Source organism: Silurus aristotelis, assembly GCF_946808225.1.
Source record: "Silurus aristotelis genome assembly, chromosome: 22".
Classification (NCBI taxonomy): domain Eukaryota; kingdom Metazoa; phylum Chordata; class Actinopteri; order Siluriformes; family Siluridae; genus Silurus; species Silurus aristotelis.
The window spans coordinates 10231178-10250161 of NC_139595.1; the positions used below are offsets into that span (position 1 = coordinate 10231178).

At 36.3% G+C, this 18984-nt stretch overlaps 1 protein-coding gene across 2 annotated transcripts; it reads left to right on the forward strand.

Moving 5' to 3' along the window:
- Positions 1–3205: 3205 nt before the first annotated feature.
- chrng (cholinergic receptor, nicotinic, gamma) lies at positions 3206–18319 on the forward strand. Of its 2 annotated transcripts, none has more exons than XM_083525812.1 (12): positions 3206–3467; positions 3854–3990; positions 5668–5712; positions 7819–7940; positions 8029–8184; positions 9581–9678; positions 9966–10166; positions 10485–10599; positions 12348–12462; positions 12550–12787; positions 17121–17254; positions 17747–18319. In XM_083525812.1, exons 1-12 carry the CDS (start codon positions 3401–3403, stop codon positions 17942–17944), a joined length of 1626 nt encoding a protein of 541 aa, XP_083381938.1. In that variant the 5' UTR covers positions 3206–3400; the 3' UTR covers positions 17945–18319. The 2 variants fall into 2 exon arrangements, with proteins under 2 accessions (XP_083381938.1, XP_083381939.1); XM_083525813.1 differs by having other exon boundaries at positions 3370–3467; positions 17121–17193; positions 17747–17912.
- Positions 18320–18984: the final 665 nt, after the last annotated feature.

Here is an 18984-nt window from a genome sequence, read left to right on the forward strand (position 1 = left end):
TTAGCCCATTGGCATGCTTGGCCGACAGCTGGGGCAACATGAACCTCACTCATTCACTCTCATTCACTCTCTACTCAGTACCCTCAAAGGGAGCTAGGCTCATGAACATTTGGAAAAATTGCATAGAGACAATTGCTAGCATTGTGATCCTGCCATTTCACCAATCCTGTAAGCCTGCTGCATCTATATGAGGTGGGCAAAGTAATCTGTCATGCAAAGAAACATGAGGGCTTTAAAAAAAAACTAGGGGATGGGGCAAATTTAAACAATTTCATAAAGACTACAAATGACAAGACATGGAGGGAATAGGAGAGGGGTCCACCTCTTCCTCTGAAGCCCTGTGACAATAAGTGGACTATGGTACATGTCACATGGGCAGTACTTGGGCAGCGTTTGTGGAATAGAAGCTGTGTATAGGACTTCTCCGTGACGGAGTGTAGGTGTGGTTAGCTCCGATGGCATTTTCAAATTCACATTGACTTAACTACATTTGTCGTGGGGTGTTAAATATAAATGCATTTTTAAAATGTATTAAACGTCAGTGCAATAAAAAAGAAATTTAATTCACTATTTTGCTACCTTTTTGCTATACATACATTATACAATGCATTTTCAAAAATACATTCACAATACACAATGAATTTTACTACAAATATCCCACGAGGTTATGATGAAAATGCAATCCTAATTGTCCAAACCTTGAATTAAAATGCATTAAGGACAAATAACATTCAACTGATCTGTTTATAATTTCTGCTTAGACATATTATACATATCAGATCAATTTGGGTAATACATTTTAATGTTAATTTTGCAACTTTTAAATAGATTTTGCTGCATATATGCTTCCATATGTCACCAGCTTCACCTTTAAAACTATAGTATGAATTAAAGAGGGAAGTCTGCATGCATTAGTCTATACTGAATATATACTGTAAAGGAGCTTAAAATGCATTTTAGGTGTCTGTTTATAGTAAACGTTATAGACTCTGTTTCTTATTCTCAAAAGGTATCTATAATTTTGAAACCAAGGTTTGTAGAAAACTATTAATTTTAGTTACATTTTTGATGGTCACATTTATGATGGTCATGTAATGGTGATTTAAACTACATATGAATGTAACTTTGTCGAGAGTCTGAAAGATCTGTGAAGTGTGGTTTTATGATTTAAAAATAAATGTCAATATTTATTAGCTAGGTACAAAGTAGTGTTGAACAAAATTGTAAATTGTTTGTTGAAAATGGCAATGCTGTTTATTATATCAAATGTCTCATGAATGACATTGAGATTATGTGTAATAAAGAGTAGAGAAGGCAAGCACAGAAAAACACCAATCAAAGGTACTAAGAACAAATGGCAAATACAGTTTTCATAAAAGTTATGCTTATTTTATAGCTTAGAATGTCAAGAAGTTTTATTCATGGTAGTTTATATGTAAATGATATTTCTTTTAAGTCATTAAGTCACAAAGATATAAGCTGACCATAAAAGTACTTTCATGAAAACTCACACTGCCAGACAGTTTTACTTTTTTATTAAAATATTTTTGTAATGGTAACACAAATATTAGAATGTAGCAGGAAAGCCAAATTTTGCTATATCAGTATTTAATACTAGTCTGGGTGGCTCACACAAGGGTTGTTATTTTTAGATACTCTTTAGAATGCCCATTTGCTGCTATCAGGAATCAGGAGACTAAGAGACAGCTGGACAGACAAACATGTACTGAATGTAACATTTATATAGGCACAAGGGGAAGTACTGTATTCTAAGAAAGTGAATTAGTTCTAGTTCTGAGGGTTTTTCTTTATTTTAATCCTCAAATGAATTTGAGCAAATTGTGTAATTGTTTAATTCTGCTGCCTATAAATATTATTAAACATTATCTAACCAGATATAGAGATGGCAAAAGTACACACATCCTTTACTCAAATAGAAGAACAAATAGTCATGTTTTAAAAGATTTTGGTAAAAGTTGAAGTACTCACTACACATTTTCACTCAAGTTAAACTAAAGAAGTATGGGCTCTGACATGTACTTAAGAAAAAAGTCGCCATTACTTACTACCTGTTTTAGTGTCACACTGGTAACTGGACCGCACATCATATCTATATATTAATACAAAATTATTTTATATTTTGTTACATAATTATTGTATCCAGGCTGAACAACCACCATCATTATCTTTGCTCTAAACACAAGCAGAGCAAAGATAATGATGATCAGGTGATCAAGAATGTCTCTGTTCTCAGTCATGTTTACATCGCTGACTCCCTCTGTCTCATGCACGTTAGCCATACTTCTTGGTGCCTTCTGCCTTGCTGATTATTAGCTTCATAGGCTAGCCAAAATCTGTGGTGCCAGGAAATGATATACCAGTGATATAATGGAAAAGCAGTGACAGACATAGGTTAATAGGCTGAAAAAGCAAAGAGGAAAAAAATATTGATCATGTCACAAAATAGATTACAACCAAAGTAAAGAGCCTGTTTAAATAATTTATACACAAATACAGATATTTGTGTAAAACATCTAATGACTGAAAGTAAAAAGTTGTCTGAAAAATAAATAGTAAAGTACTGACACCAGAAAAATCTATTTAGGTTCAGTAACGCTTCATTACTTGCCATCTCTGACAAGATATAATGGGTTAACATTTTTGTTTTATGCAGAATTTAGTAAGGTATTATTCACCTTTCCTAGTGATTCTTGTCAAATGCTTCAAATCAAATATTAGTAAACAAAGTTGTACATTACAGGTTTAAAAAACACTGGGATTTTTATTACAGGAATGTTATTATGCATTGTGATTTCCTGACTGACATAAAACAGACAGACAGGCACACACACAGACACAGACACAGACACAGCACAGACACACACACACACACACACACACACACACACACACACACACACACACACACACACACACACACACACGGAAAAAAGTTTACAAATAAAGGGCAGCTGTTCACATTCATCTTTCTACACCTCCACTTTCATCAAGTTATCTGTAACCATAGCTGTGGTGCTCAGTGTAATTCAACCTCAATGTTTTACAGTAAAGAGAGGCAGGGACAGGAAAGAATGTGTTATCAAAATACAGTACATTCCCACTTGTCATTGCTTTGCCCCAATGTGGCAATGAGAGTGTTTGTGTGTGTGCGTGTGTGTGTGTGTGTGTGTGTGTGTGTGTGTGTGTGTGTGTGTGTGTGTGTGTGTGTGTGTGTGTGTGTGTGTGTGACAGCTGACTATGCAGGGATCATTAGTGGTGAGGATTAATAATAGTAGTTGTTCTGAAAATAACACCAAGACAAAAACCACACCTATTACCCTGCAAAAAAAAAATTCTGTATACAGAGACAGACGCAAATGCTCATTGTCACTGCACAGTCATGACTAAGCTTTCTGTCCCAGCTCTGTGTGTATGGACATGGACACTTTTGAGCCTATTCACATCAGGTAAGCCATTCACATATACACATGTTCTTTCTTTTTTATATATGGTTTATTAAATTCATTAGAGCTGTTCTCTTTGACAAAAATAAATATTATCTGCTACTTTCCACCTACTGTGTAAAATATACACAAATGCTGTATATTTCGAAGCATTAATTATCAAAAAAATACAATACATCTATTTTGTGTGCAAATGTAGTGATTTTATTTTTTAATTTGTTAGACATGGTTTTGTAAAGCTTACTCCTAATAATAATAATAATACTCATCACTATTGTAGTGTAAGGAATAACAATTATTGTGTGTGTGTGTGTGTGTGTGTGTGTGTGTGTGTGTGTGTGTGTGTGTGTGTGTGTGTGTGTGTGTGTGTGTGTGTTGGTTTTATGTAGGTATAGTGTGTAACCTTGAGGGGGATCTGCACGGAGATCTAATGAGAAGTTACAACAAGAACATCAGACCAATGGAGAACAATAGAGACATCACAGAGGTCAAACTCAAGATGACCCTGACCAACCTAATCTCTCTGGTGAAGACCAATAGTGTGTGTGTGTGTGTGTGTGTGTGTGTGTGTGTGTGTGTGTGTGTGTGTGTGTGTGAGAGAGAGAGAGAGAGAGAGAGAGAGAGAGAGAGAGAGAGAGAGAGAGAGAGAGAGAGAGAGAGAGATCTCCAGAATTAATGAAACCCTTCATAAAAATGAGTAGAAATAATGGTATAAAATTAACATTTTACACATTGAACACTTTTCAGGAATGTTATGTTTTTCAATGAAAATGGTGATATAAATTATGTCAAATGCCAATTGTGTTTTAGAAATGACATTAAGAGTATGTGTGATAAGGAGTAGAGAAGGAAAGCATGGACAAACACCAATTAAAGAACTAATGACAAATGCAAGTTTTCATAAAAGTTGGAGCTGTTATTTGAGGTTACATATGCAGGTAAATGCATATTCCAGAAATAGTAAACATTTATTTGATGTGACTTCTTACTCTGGAATCAGCAGAGAACCGAATACAGTAGCATGTATATTAAGATATTATTTCTTTAAATCAATTAAGAATTGTGTGACTGACTATAACTAGACTATAAACATCTTTTTATTATAATACAGATAAATTACTGCATTGTTTTAAAAAAATTACAGTAAATTCAGACATATTTATGATCATATCACTACATTTATTAATAGGTCAAAATAAGTCAAATTTGTTAATATTAGAAAAATAATGAGTTTTTAAGATTTTGGATTGCCAACATAGAGGATGCTTGTATTGTTACCTCAAGTTGATTGTGTTTGTTTGTTAGTAAAATATGCCACTATAATTATTAGTTTATTTAATAGTCATTTATAGTTATTATTTTTTAAGCATTAGATTTTGTATAGCTTGAAATGCTAAGAAGCTTAATTCTATTTGTTCATTTGTAAATGATCATTTTAGCTCACCATAACAGTACTTTCCTGAACACTCCCACTACCGGCAGACTTTTTTTTTTATTAGGCTATTTTTGTAATGTAACACAAATACTATAATATAATACACAAACATATTTTCAGGAACATATTGCAAGTGGGGAAAAAAGCTAAATTATAGTTTTAGAATTGCGCAGTTGAGTCTTCTTTTTGTCAAGTTTTAATAGCAACTGCTAAACTACACTTTTTAGGAACAAGCAGTTTGTACCTGTGGTACCTTTCTTACAAAAATAGCATCCAAACTTCCGAACGACATCTTGTGCTGTGGTCAACCCAAAATATTATTGCCTCCAGGATTTTTTTGTAGAGCCCCCGAGAGTTATAAACATATAGAACACATTATTATATGGAACATATAGAACCTATTTCCCAGTCAACACAAAATTAGTTGATCAATGCTTGCTTATGATCATTTTGTTCTTCATTTACTCTCTGGAGCTCTACAAAAAAATCCTTGGTCTAAATTCAAAGGAAAACTCTACAAAAAAAAATAAAATAAATCAATGTTAAATGTAAAGCAGTGTAAAATGTTATGCATGAAAGAGTGGACCAAGATATTTTAGATACTTAAATAGATCTTCTGCTTTTGTTGTCTCCAGATAATGTAATTCATTTTATATATTTAATTGTACTAATTTTCATGAAGGGTGCCAATAATTTTGAAGGCTGTGCATATGTGTGACTTGTTTTATGAGCCTATTATCATTTATATTTTCTTATTTGTTCTCATAGAATGAAAAAGAAGAGACACTGACCACATGCGTTTGGGTAGAAATGGTAAGTGCTAAAAACAAACTGAAATTACATACAGTGCATCTAGAAACTATTCACAGCCCATTTTCCACATTTTGCTATGTTACAGCCTTATTTCAAAATGAAATAAATTAATTATTTTCCTTAAAACTCTACAAACAATACTCCATAATGAAAACGTAGAAAAGGTTTGTTTAAAATCTTTACACGTTTATTACAAAAAAAAACATAAAATAAAATAAATCAGGGGAATCCTGTTTCCACTGATCATCCTTCAGATGTTTCTACAACTTGATTGTCCATCTCTGGTAAATTCAGTTGATTAGACATGATTTGGAAAGGCACACACTTGTCTATATAAGGTCCCACAGCTCACAGTGCACATAAGAGCACAAAGCAAGCCATGTAGTCTGTAGACCTCAGACACAGGAATGTATCAAGGCACAAATCTAGGGAAGTATACAGAAAAATGTTATTAAGCAATGAAGGTCCCAATAAGCACAGTTGTCTCCATCATCTGTAAATTTAAAAAAATTTGGAACCATAAGTACTCTTCCTAGAGTGGGCCACCCGGCCAAACTGAGCGATCGGGGGAGAAGGGCCCTAGTCATGGAAGTGACCAAGAAACCTGTGGTCACTCTGAAAGAGCTCTGTAAAGAGAGGAGAACCTTCCAGAAGAATAAACATCTCTGCAGCCCTCCACCAATCAGCCCTGTATGGTAGACTGGCCAAACAGAATCTAGTCCTCTATAAAAGGCACTTGACAGCCTGCTTGGAGTTTGCCAAAAGGCACATGAAGGACTCTTAAACCATGAAAAACTAAATTCTCTGGACTAACGAAACAAAGATTTAACTGTTTGGCCTGAATGCCAAGCGTCATGTCTGGAGAAAACCAGGCACCGCTCATTACCTGGCCAATACCGTCCCTACAGTGAAGCATGGTGGTGGCTGCATCATACTGTGGGGATGTTTTTCAGCAGCAGAAACTGGGAGACTAGTGAGAATCAAGAGAAAGATGAATGCAGCAATGTACAGAGATATCCTAGATAAAAACCTGCTCCAGAGCGCTCTGTACCTCAGACTGGGGCTATGATTCATCCTTGAGAGGTTCTGCAAAGAAGAATGGGAGAAACTGCCCAAAAACAGGTCAGCCAAGCTTGTAGCATCATACTCAAAAAGACTTGAAGCTGTAATTGGTGCCAAAGGTGCTTTAACAAAGTATTGAACAAATGCTGTGAATACTTACTTGCATGTGATTTTGTCTTTTAATAAATTTGCAAAGATTTTAAAAAAACTTCTTTCACATTGCCATTATAGGGTGTTGTTTGCAGAATGTTAAGAAAAATAATAAATTGAATTCATTTTGGTATAAGGCCATGTGGAAATGTGGAAAAAGTGAAGCGCTGTGAATACTTTCCGGATGCACTGTATAGCATTGTTACAGATACACTGAAACACATTAAGTGGTTAAAGTTACACTTATTTCTGCCTAAAATAGGCTACTGGTTTGGGGGAGTTTGACTGTTACATGTGAGTAGGGGGAGGTAGCAGTTTGTTAGGTCCAGAAGTTTTACATCAGATTACGACATACTATGTCCAACATGTCATTTTAATGAAAACGAGACGCTAACAATGGGCAAAATATTTATAAAAAAAGAATATATATATATATATATATATATATATATATATATATATATATATATATATATATATATATATATATATATATATATATATATTTGTATTTTTGCAAGAGACAGACAGTGAGGTAGAGACCTGCACTCAATGCTACGAAATCCAGGCAGATACCATCATGCAATACCATCAGAGAGGCCTAAACAAACATAAAGCCAATATCAATATCATCTTTGAGCATAGAGAATAAGTCCTGGAAGTGATAGTTTGGCCAGAACAGAGCACTAATCTACATATAAGAGAAATCATATAACAATTATATTTTTGAATGCATTCTTACTCAACAGCATTTTTTCCGCACCTGCCTTATACTTTTGCACAGTACTGTATAAACTTTTTTTCCCTAATAAGGTGCCTCTTATTTCTTCCCTTGTTCTGTGTCTTTATTTTAAGCCACCTTTTCTTCATCTCTCAATCTGTTCCTCCCTGTAGCAGTGGTATGACTATAGACTCAGGTGGGCTGACAGGCCAGGGTTTGAAGCATATGAAAATATTACAGGCACACGGATTCCCTCCAAAACCATCTGGCTACCAGATATTATATTGGAAAACAAGTGAGTCACACAACAACAACGACAACAATAATAATAATAATAATAATAATGAAGCATAAACCCTTTTTCTATTTTGTGTTTATTTTAGTGTTGATGGGAATTTTGAGATCACACTCTACACAAATGCTTTGATAGACCCATATGGTATGGTGTATTGGCTTCCCCCTGCAATCTACCGCAGCTCCTGTGCAATCAAAGTCAACTACTTCCCCTTTGACTGGCAAAACTGCACCATGGTTTTCAGGTAGAGTGAATTAATATACAACAGCCTATAATTTTCACATAGACATTAATTAGCGAACAATCTTTCTTTAAAGCCAACTTTTGAAAGTTGCTTTAGAATTTTACAATTGGGATCTAAGTGAACATGTAAGAATAAAGGAAACCCCTGTAGAAATTTCCCAAACATAACAACCACACAAAACTAGCATTTGAGTTAGATATGCTATATTGCATATATAAGATATGTATATTTGCTAGATAATATAGGTCACTGTGCTCTGAGCTTAGTGTCTGCTGGGCTTAACAGACCTAGTTAAGGAGTATTTATACTGCTAATTTAGCCATCATATTCAGTGTTTTATAGATGATTAGTAAGATAATATATATAAAATATAATATAATTAGGGTAAGAAATGCATAAATTTTTTACTATATAATGTAACATCACATTCTTCATTATATTGCTCAACAATATTATTAAGATTTAAAAAAGGCTATCCCAATAATTTAATGTACATAATGTGTTAGATCACCACACAAAGGTCTTTTACTGCTGTACATGATGTAACTCAAAGCCCTGTCTATCTGACTCATCATACTGTACTGTATGTCTAATGTCATTTACAATGTCCTTTACATGTTGTAATGTTTATTTCACATGTTGTCTGTCGCTTATATATTGTATGGAAACAATCAGTGGGCCTAGAATAGCTCTTTGGAACACCAAACTGTAGGCATAGAGAAGTCATCATTGACATTTACATACATACTATTCCTATAACTTATGAAAATGAATCTGTCTAAAATCAATTATGACAAAATAAATTTTTTTAAATCTGACATCAAATGTTTCACTGAGATCAAGCAACACAAGCAAGGTGACACAAACGTGTGAAGTAGTGGTGGTTCCTTTACTACTTTAACCTGTACTGAATCATTACTGATTTATTTTATGTGTTTCATATGTAAGTATGCTGCAGCTGAGCTACAACCATTAAATGGAAGGTTTGATATTGACAGCTGACAATAATTAAGCCCAGACGTTTTAGAGAGTGTTGTTATTCAGAATAAATAACAATTATAGATTATCTATTGAAACAACCAGCAAATATTAATTAGTGGAAATATTAAATAAACTAGTAGCTATACTTATTATAAATGTTAATTTATATTCAAATGTAAGATTTTCTTTTAAAAAAGAGTGTTACATATATAGACAATAGTCCATTTAGTCTTTTTTGTCTGTCACTCTCAATCTGGATTGTTATAGATTAATGAAGCCTGGCTCTACTGTGAACTTTATAATATGAAATGAAAGCAGTAACTTTAAGAGTAAAGACATTGCAACACAGAATGTACTGAGTGAATAAGTGTGATTAATAGTGCTACCTTGACTCTTTGCTTTGAATGGGTTGTAGGTCTCAGACGTATAGTGCTAATGAGATTGAGCTGAAACTGACAAATGAAGGAAACACTATAGTTGAATGGATTGAGATCGACCCTGAAGCCTTCACAGGTATACTACATTTACAGGTGTTCTTCTATAGTACATTAGGTCACACAATCAACAGTATTTTTACTGCCACTTTGCTTCAGATTTTAAAGCACTTTTAGATCACCAGTGTGACCTAAAATTGAGACAGAATATAATCAAACATATTGCAGATTAGTTTAGAGTTACCTGCCCAAGATAAAAAATTTGTATCCAGTATCATAACAAATATCCAAAAATATATATATACTGTTTTTAAAGCTGCATCTTTGACTTGATTCAGTAATATTTTATGCACACTGATTGGCTAGAGAATGGAGAATGGGTAATTAAGCATCGGCCAGCTAAAAAGGTGGTGAACGAGAAGTACAGCCGAGATGAGCTGAACTACCAGGAGATAATTTTTTTCCTCATCATCCAGAGGAAGCCACTTTTCTACGTCATCAACATAATTTTGCCCTGTGTGCTTTTCTCTTCTCTTGGACTTTTGGTCTACTTCCTGCCAGCCAAAGGTTTTTTTTTTCTATCATTGTTTTATCAAAGTAAAGGAATTCAAGAATTTATGTCCGATTTATTTCATTTATTTGTTCTAAGCTAAACTAAATAATAAAGCAAAACTGACTCAGCTATAAAGCAAAAGTCAGTCTGACTAGTGTAAGCTTTCTTTTCTCTTCAAAAATAAATTGTCTATGTATTACAATAATAGGAAATTTGAAATATTTGATCATGATTGTATTGTGTGTGTGTGTGTGTGTGTGTGTGTGTGTGTGTGTGTGTGTGTGTGTGTGTGTGTGTGTGTGTGTGTGTGTGTGTGTGTGTGTGTTAATTAGCTGGAGGACAGAAATGTACCATGTCAATCATTATCCTACTTGCGCAAACTGTCTTCCTCTTCCTTATTGCAAAGAAAATTCCAGAAACATCCCAGGCTGTTCCGTTGATTGGGAAGTAAGTGTTTTTTATAAGATACAGCACTGAAAATTTCAGTTCATTATATTAAACCAGTTCCATGGAACGTACAGTGAGGAAAAAAGTATTTGAACACCCTGCTATTTTGCAAGTTCTCCCACTTAGAAATCATGGAGGGGTCTGAAATTGTCATCGTAGGTGCATGTCCACTGTGAGAGACATAATCTAAAAAAAAAATCCAGAAATCACAATATATGATTTTTAAACTATTTATTTGTATGATACAGCTGCAGATTAGTATTTGAACACCTGTCTATCAGCTAGAATTCTGACCCTCAAAGACCTGTTAGTCTGCCTTTAAAATGTCCACGTCACTACATTTATTATCCTAAATTAGATGCACCTGTTTGAGGTCGTTAGCTGCATAAAGACACCTGTCCACCCCATACAATCAGTAAGAATCCAACTACTAACATGGCCAAGACCAAAGAGCTGTCCAAAGACACTAGAGACAAAATTGTACACCTCCACAAGGCTGGAAAGGGCTACGGGGAAATTGCCAAGCAGCTTAGTGAAAAAATGTCCACTGTTGAAGCAATCATTAGAAAATGGAAGAAGCTAAACATGACTGTCAATCTCCCTCGGACTGGGGCTCAATGCAAGATTTCACCTCGTGGGGTCTCAATGATCCTAAGGAAGGTGAGGAATCAGCCCAGAACTACACGGAAGGAGCTGGTCAATGACCTGAAAAGAGCTGGGACCACCGTTTCCAAGGTTACTGTTGGTAATACACTAAGACCTCATGGTTTGAAATCATGCATGGCACGGAAGGTTCCTATGCTTAAACCAGCACATGTCCAGGCACGTCTTAAGTTTGCCAATGACCATTTGGATGATCCAGAGGAGTCATGGGAGAAAGTCATGTGGTCAGATGAGACCAAAATAGAACTTTTGGGTCATAATTCCACTAAACATGTTTAAAGGAAGAAGAATGATGAGTAACATCCCAAGAACACCATCCCTACTGTGAAGCATGGGGGTGGTAGCATTATGCTTTGGGGGTGTTTTTCTGCACATGGGACAGGTCAACTGCACTGTATTAAGGAAAGGATGACAGGGGCCATGTATTGCGAGACTTTGGGGAACAACCTCCTTTCCTCAGTTAGAGCATTGAAGATGGGTCGAAGCTGGGTCTTCCAACATGACAATGACCCAAAGCACACAGCCAGGATAACCAAGGAATGGCTCTGTAAGAAGCATATCAAGGTTCCGGCATGGCCTAGCCAGTCTCCAGACCTAAACCCAATAAAGAATCTTTGGAGGGAGCTCAAAGTCCGTGTTTCTCAGTGACAGGCCAGAAACCTGACTGATCTACAGAAGATTTGTGTGGACGAGTGGGCCAAAATCCCTCCTGCAGTGTTTGTAAACCTGGTGAAAAACTACAGGAAACGTTTGACCTCTGTAATTGCAAACAAAGGCTACTGTACCAAATATTAACATTGACTTTCTCAGGTGTTCAAATACTTATTTGCAGCTGTATCATACAAATAAATAGTTAAAAAATCATACATTGTGATTTCTGGATTTTTTTTTTTAGATTATGTCTCTCACAGTGGATATGCACCTACGATGACAATTTCAGACCCCTCCATGATTTCTAAGTGGAAGAACTTGCAAAATAGCAGGGTGTTCAAATACTTATTTTCCTCACTGTATATCTGTTGTTAAGGAAATAAATTTTTTTTTTGTTTGTTTGTTTTTTGCTAAATTCCTCCTTGTTTTATCAGGTATTTGATGTTTGTGATGTCTGTGAATGCAGTCACAGTGATGAACTGTGTAGTGGTTTTGAATGTATCTCTGAGAACTCCGAACACACACCCACTATCCAATAAAGTCAGGCAGGTAAAAAACTGTTTGCAAACATGAATACTTCATATGTTTGTGAGCATAAAGCTTTGTAAAATTTATACTGTTTATGACAATCCACAGGTACTGTTAAACATTTTTCCTCGGGTGTTGAGGATGAGGATGCAACGCTGGACACCGCAAAGTGGACTGAGTGCAGATGGCATAATGAACCAATCTTCTGTCCCTTTGAGGAGAGCCAGCTCATTAGGACTAATTGTGAAAGCAGATGAGTACATGCTGAAGACAGCACGCTCTGAGCTGATGTTCAGCAAGCTGAAAGAAAGAGATGGGTTCATGAGGAGTGCCCTGAAGAAGATCTGTGAGTCATATAGAAACAATATTACAATACTACAATCGTTCACATTGATTTATTTTCTTATTAATCTACACTCAGTACTCCATAATAACAAATTTTAGAAATATCTGTAAATAAATAAAAATAAATATCACATGTACATAAGTATACAGACCCTTTACTCAATACTAAAAGCATCTTTGGCAGCAATTACAGCCTCAGTCTTTTTTGAGTATGACACAACAATCTTTGCACATCTTGCAAATCCTCTCAAGATTTATTAGCTTGAATGGGGACTGTTGGTGAACAGCCACTGTCAGGTATCTCCAGAGATGTATAATGGAGTTCAAGTCAGGGCTGTGGCTGGGCCACTGTAGGCATTCACAAATATTGTCCCTAAGCCACTCTTGTGCTGTCTGGACTGTATAAATAGGGTTGTTGTCATGTAGATAGATAGATGGATGGATGGATGGATGGATGGATGGATGGATGGATGGATGGATGGATGGGTGGGTGGATGGATGGATAGATGGATGGATAAATGGATATGTACAGTACAAAAATATAAAGGCTATGGCAGTGAAAATTGTGCAGACACCGTTGTAACGTACAACAAGTAGAAGGTTATAAGGCTATGGCATGGAAAAAATAGCAAAAAGCTGAAAAATCAAGTACACTAAATATGTTTGCACACATTTCAAAAATATAAATCAAATTTTATTTGTCACATACACATACATACAGAGTACGACATGCAGTGAAATGCTTTTTACGACAGTCCGGCATGAGCGAATAGAATGAGGAGAAAAATAATCCAAGAAAAAAAGAAGGTAGATAAATAAAAAGTATAAACTATATAAAAATATTAAGATATATGTGAAAAAAGTGTATATACAAGGATGGCCCTGGTCCTGCACCGCGTGCTGTAGATGTCCTGCAGGTCAGGGAGCTCGGTGTGGATGGTACGTTCAGCTAAATGCACCACCCTCTGGAGGGCTCGCCTGTCCTGCAGGGTGCTGTTCCCAAACCAGGAAGTGATGCTACCCATCAGAACGCTCTCAATGGTGCAGGTGTAGAAAGTCTTTAGCACCTCAGAGGGAAGTTTAAAGTCCCTTAAGCTTCTCAGATGGTACAGATGCTGCCAGGCCTTCTTCACTAGGGTGTTGACATGACAGGACCAAGACAGGTCCTGTGTGATGTGAACATCGAAGTACCAGAAACTGTCCACTCTCTTCACTGGGGTCCCGTTGATGTTTAGCGGTTGGTATGACCGCTTCTGCTTCGTGCTAAAGTCTACTATCAACTCCTTAGTCTTGCTGACGTTTAGGAGAATATTGTTCTCCTGGCACCATCGCTCCAGTTTTTTAACCTCCTGTAGGTAGGCCGTCTTGTCGTTGTTGGAGATCAGGCCCACCACAACAGTGTCGGTGATGATGGTGGTGGAGTTGGAAGTGGCCACACAGTCATATGTGTACAGTGAGTAGAGCAGGGGGCTAAGAACACAACCCTGGGGAGCTCCAGTGCTGAGGGTGAGGGTGGATGAGGTGTGTTTGCCCACCCGTACGGCTTGTGGCCTGTCTGTCAGGAAGTTAGAGATCCATTGACACAGGACCTCCAATTTAGAGGTGAGCGTGTATGAAAGAGTGAAAGAGAGCGAATATGAAATCTGATTGGTTAAAGAAAAAGAGCTATTTCTTAAGGAGACTATAGTAAAAGGGCCGGCGGTATTGACATTGAAGGCCCTGGGCAGATTAGATTTACATGGCAGCACATAGAGGCTGAAATCTGATTGGACAAAAAATCTAACATCCACATACATGTACTAGAAGCAGTACAAAATGAAGAGAATAAACTGTTGGGAATAAATCAATAAAAATTTTATGACACAAACTAGAATAGAATTTAGGTTGTAAATGTAGGTCAGTGCTTCTGATAGTGTTTAGCCAGCAGAGAAGGCATTGCAAGCCCTGACCACCCGTCACTGGTATGTAATTTTTATATAGATGCAGAATACAGGATATACAGTATGTAAGCTATTTATAGATACACATACATATAACTAAAATATTAGTGCTGATGTGTGTAAGATACAATATGTCTAAAGAAAGAGTGGTAAATAAATTTACAATATGCAATATGTGCATTGTATGTGCAACTGTACAGAATTGTACACAGTGTTTATACAGTGTTATACAGTGTTCTAACGGTGTAGTGTAGAGTTTAGTAGTGTGATGCTGGATGGAAAAATGTTGGCCCTGAATCCGCTGGTCCTGGTGAGTATGTTCCTGGTGAAGTTTAACAGTTTATGACTGAGATGTGAGGAGTCCTTGATGACGTTGTGAGCTCTGCACAGACATTTGCTGTGGTGAAGGCGCTCAAATGTAGGTAGTTGTGTTTTGGCCACCTTTTTGCAGTACTTTATGTTTACACACAATGGAGCCTCAGTATCATACAGTAAATGATTTGGTCAGGATGCTCTTAATGATGCAGTGGTAAAAACTTTTTAGAATCCCTGAAGACATATGAGCTTTCTTAAGAATCATCAAGAAGTGCAGGCAATGTTGTGCCTTCCTAATCAGAGCTGAAGTGTTCTGGTGCCAGAACAGATCCTAGAGATGTGAACTCCTAAGAACTCAAAGCTGAAGACCCCCTCTACCTCAGATCCATTGATGTAGATTGGGGAGTGTCTCCTACTGTTAGATTTCTGAAAGTCCATAATGAACCCTTCAGTCTTCATGGCATTGAGGGTCAGGTTGTTGGTGGCACACTATGCTGTCATCTCTTCCCTGTAGGCTGATTCGTCATCGTTGCTGATCTGGCCAACCACAGTGGTGTCATCTGCACACTTGATGAAGATGTTGGAGTTATGCAGAGGAGCACAGTCTTGGGTAAAAAGGATGTCTGTTTGTTTGACTGAGGTCTGTTGGTAAGAAAGTTTAGAATCCATCTGCATGTGGAGGTGCAGATACCCAGGTCATTATGCTTAGTACAGGGGGGATGACTGTATTGAACGCAAAACTAAAGTCAGTGAACAGCATTCTGATGTAGGTATTGTTTTCATCCAGGTGGGTGAGGGCTAAATAAAGAGCTGTGGAAACTACATCTTCTGTCGACCTGTTCAGGCAAACTGTTGTGGGTCTAGTGAAGGTGGTAGGCCCACAGTATGGTGATTCAGAACCAATTTCTCAAAGCTCTTTATAACAAAAGGGGTGAGTGCAATTGGACAAAAATAATTTAGGCATTCTGCAGCTGAATGCCTAGGCACTGGTATGATGGTTGTAGTCTTCAGGTGGCTTAGGCCAGTGACAGGTTAAAAATGTCAGTGAAGACCTGTGCCAGTTGTCCAGCGCATGTTTTGAGAACATGTCCCGGTATGTCGCCCAGACCAGCTGCATCCGCTCTGCTAAATGCTGAATAGACCTCCGTTGTTGAGAGTGACAGTGGACTGTCAAGTCAAGACAAGTTTATTTGTATAGCGCTTTTCACAACAGACATTGTCTCAAAGCAGCTTTACACAAATCAACAGTTAAGGTGAATGGTGTGAATTTGTCCCTGATGAGCAAGCCGTGGCGACTGTGCCAAGGAAAAACTCCCTTAGATGTTATGAGGAAGAAACCTTGAGAGGAACCAGACTCAAAAGGGGAACCCATCCTCATTTGGGTGACATCAAGAGTTTGATCATAAATCTTTCAACAATACAGAACACTGGAGAGTGAGAACTAACATGATTACTGGAGTATAAGATTATAAGTGATGTTCTTTCTGCAGTCTTATACAGTCTATATGGTTAGTAGCTCCTAGTTTTATAAGCTCAGCATTTGTGATCATCTGTGAGCTGTGACTGTGAGCAGTAAAAGAGTCAGCGATTATGGAAAAATGTCCTATGCCTTGATCAAAACGAGCAAAAAAGTGATTGAGTTCATCCAGTATGAAGGCACTGCTGGTTGGTGGAGATTATTGTTAGTTAGTAGTCTGTGATGGTCTGGATGCCTTTCCACATGCGTATGGGACTTTAGCTGCTAGCTAACGTGTTTGATAAGTTTATTGGTTTAAAAATATAAACTGTTCAAATGTTGATTATCACAAATGTTTATAATAATAAATCACATTAATAAAAAAATTACAAGCAATTTGGTGTACGGTTACACCCCTATTACACATAGATAGATAGATAGATAGATAGATAGATAGATAGATAGATAGATAGATAGATAGATAGATAGATAGATAGATAGATAGATAGATAGATAGATAGATAGATAGATAGATAGATAGATAGATAGATGCTTTCATTTAAACATTACGTGTGTTATTATATGCTTTAATTTAATAATTTTTCTAACTGATAATCCCCTAGGGAACACTCTGGAAGGAGACACAATCCAGGATTTGACTTGGAGTCTGGCCATGGCATCACCAGATTTGCAGCAGTGTGTAGCATCCTGCAAACATATCACTGAGAGAACCAAACAGCACAAAGATTTCCAAAAAGTCAGAACATTGATATTATTTTAGTAAAATTATATGTTTACAAATAATGATTTTATAATGTTTTATTATTTTTGTATAATAGTATTTTAAAAAACATTACTATAGCATTTATGTATATACACAATTCATCAAAAACATAAAGATTTTATTTATTATATTAATCGTGTGTCTTGTGTTTAATGCATTTAATGCAGTTAATGAAAACACAATAATGATTGCACTATGAACTCCATAGATTCAACTACATCATATTCATAGCATTCTTACTGCTTAATTAACAATTAATCTTAGTTGAAATAATAAAAACTACTTGAAGAGGAAAAACACAGTATATACCTGCATTGAAATTTATTTTTGCTAAATGTGATTTACTAGAGAGAAGCATTCTCTAGAGAGCACTGGTACGGACAGTGTAAATGTTTGTCCTGTCGATAGGGACATTTGCATTTGGACCATAGATTGTTTAATTTATCTTATTTGTTTTCTCTGCAGGAGAATGAGGAGTGGTTCCTGGTTGCCAGAGTGATTGACAGACTCTGCTTCATCACCATTGCCTTGTTGTTTACACTGGGCACCATAGGAATCTTCATCATGGGACATTTCAACCAAGCTCCAACACTTCCATTTGCTGGAGACCCCAAAAAATATCTTCCTGAGATACTTATCACAAACATCACAAGCCAGCATTGACACACTTACAGTTACAGTTACATGTTCATTTTAAGCTAAACTCCATCAGCAGTACTCACTTCAGCTTCTTAAAGTCAATAATAGATACTAAAATATTTTTTTATAAATCCTTGTTCATGATTTTTTGCTTTTTTTTTTTTTTTTTACTGTCTTGCTGTCATGACCAGACCACAAAACCCCTGTTTAGGCTACAAAGCTTTTCTTTAGTATTGCTAGAATTTGGGGTTAAGAGTTACTTTTTAGGATCAATGTTAATTTAAAGTAGTTTTTCCTACTAATAATCTGCTTCATCTACTGTATAGCTGTCATTCTGTTAGTAATAGACAAACTGATACATGTGTTATGTGCACATTTAAAAATAAATGAATAAAATTATGTTTAGTTTTGGAATTTTACTTGTAATAATGGAATACTAAAAAGAAAATTCAAAAGGTTATTCCTTAGTGATATTGGTCAAATCAGGAATTCTTGTGTGTGTCTTGAGGAGGATCTGAATTACATGGCTCAGTGGTGTATCACAAAGACCACATCCTGGAATTTGGGAGGGGGTCAGGAGGGTGGTATAAGAGGTAGAAGTAGAAGTAGTAGAGTCACTAAAGTGTAGTCTCCCATTCCCACACACAAAACCTGCAATATATAAGGATTTCCAAGAAACTCTAAGATCAACAGAAAAAAGGTAATAAAATATTTCCTGAAATTTACATTTGCATTCATCAACAAAAACCACGGGAAAGAATCAGCATTTGCAGAAGCACTTATGACTGCTTTTGTCATTCTGTAGAAAAGATTCACTGTTTGAATTCAGAGGTTTTTTTATGGACAATTAAATTAAGTGATTTGGGTGACATTTAGTGGTTTAGTGTATTATATGTCCTCATTTGTTATTATGTGGATGCAAAATTAGAAGTTGAATATTTATGGTTCAGATGTTGAAGCTTTACAGTTTAAAGACAAAGAAAGTAGAAAGGAAAAAAGAAAGGAAAGAAAAACTCTAATGTAGCATCATCTGTCATTCAGAAAGGATTTGTGGATTGCTAACA

Bases quoted from the DNA above. Each gene is read 5' to 3' on its own strand.
- chrng (XM_083525812.1), top strand. From the start codon at position 3,401: ATGACTAAGCTTTCTGTCCCAGCTCTGTGTGTATGGACATGGACACTT. The intron at 3,991-5,667 runs GTGAAGACCAAT...TTGTTCTCATAG, and splicing joins TGACCAACCTAATCTCTCTG to AATGAAAAAGAAGAGACACT. The intron at 12,788-17,120 runs GTGAGTCATATA...ATAATCCCCTAG, and splicing joins GAGTGCCCTGAAGAAGATCT to GGAACACTCTGGAAGGAGAC.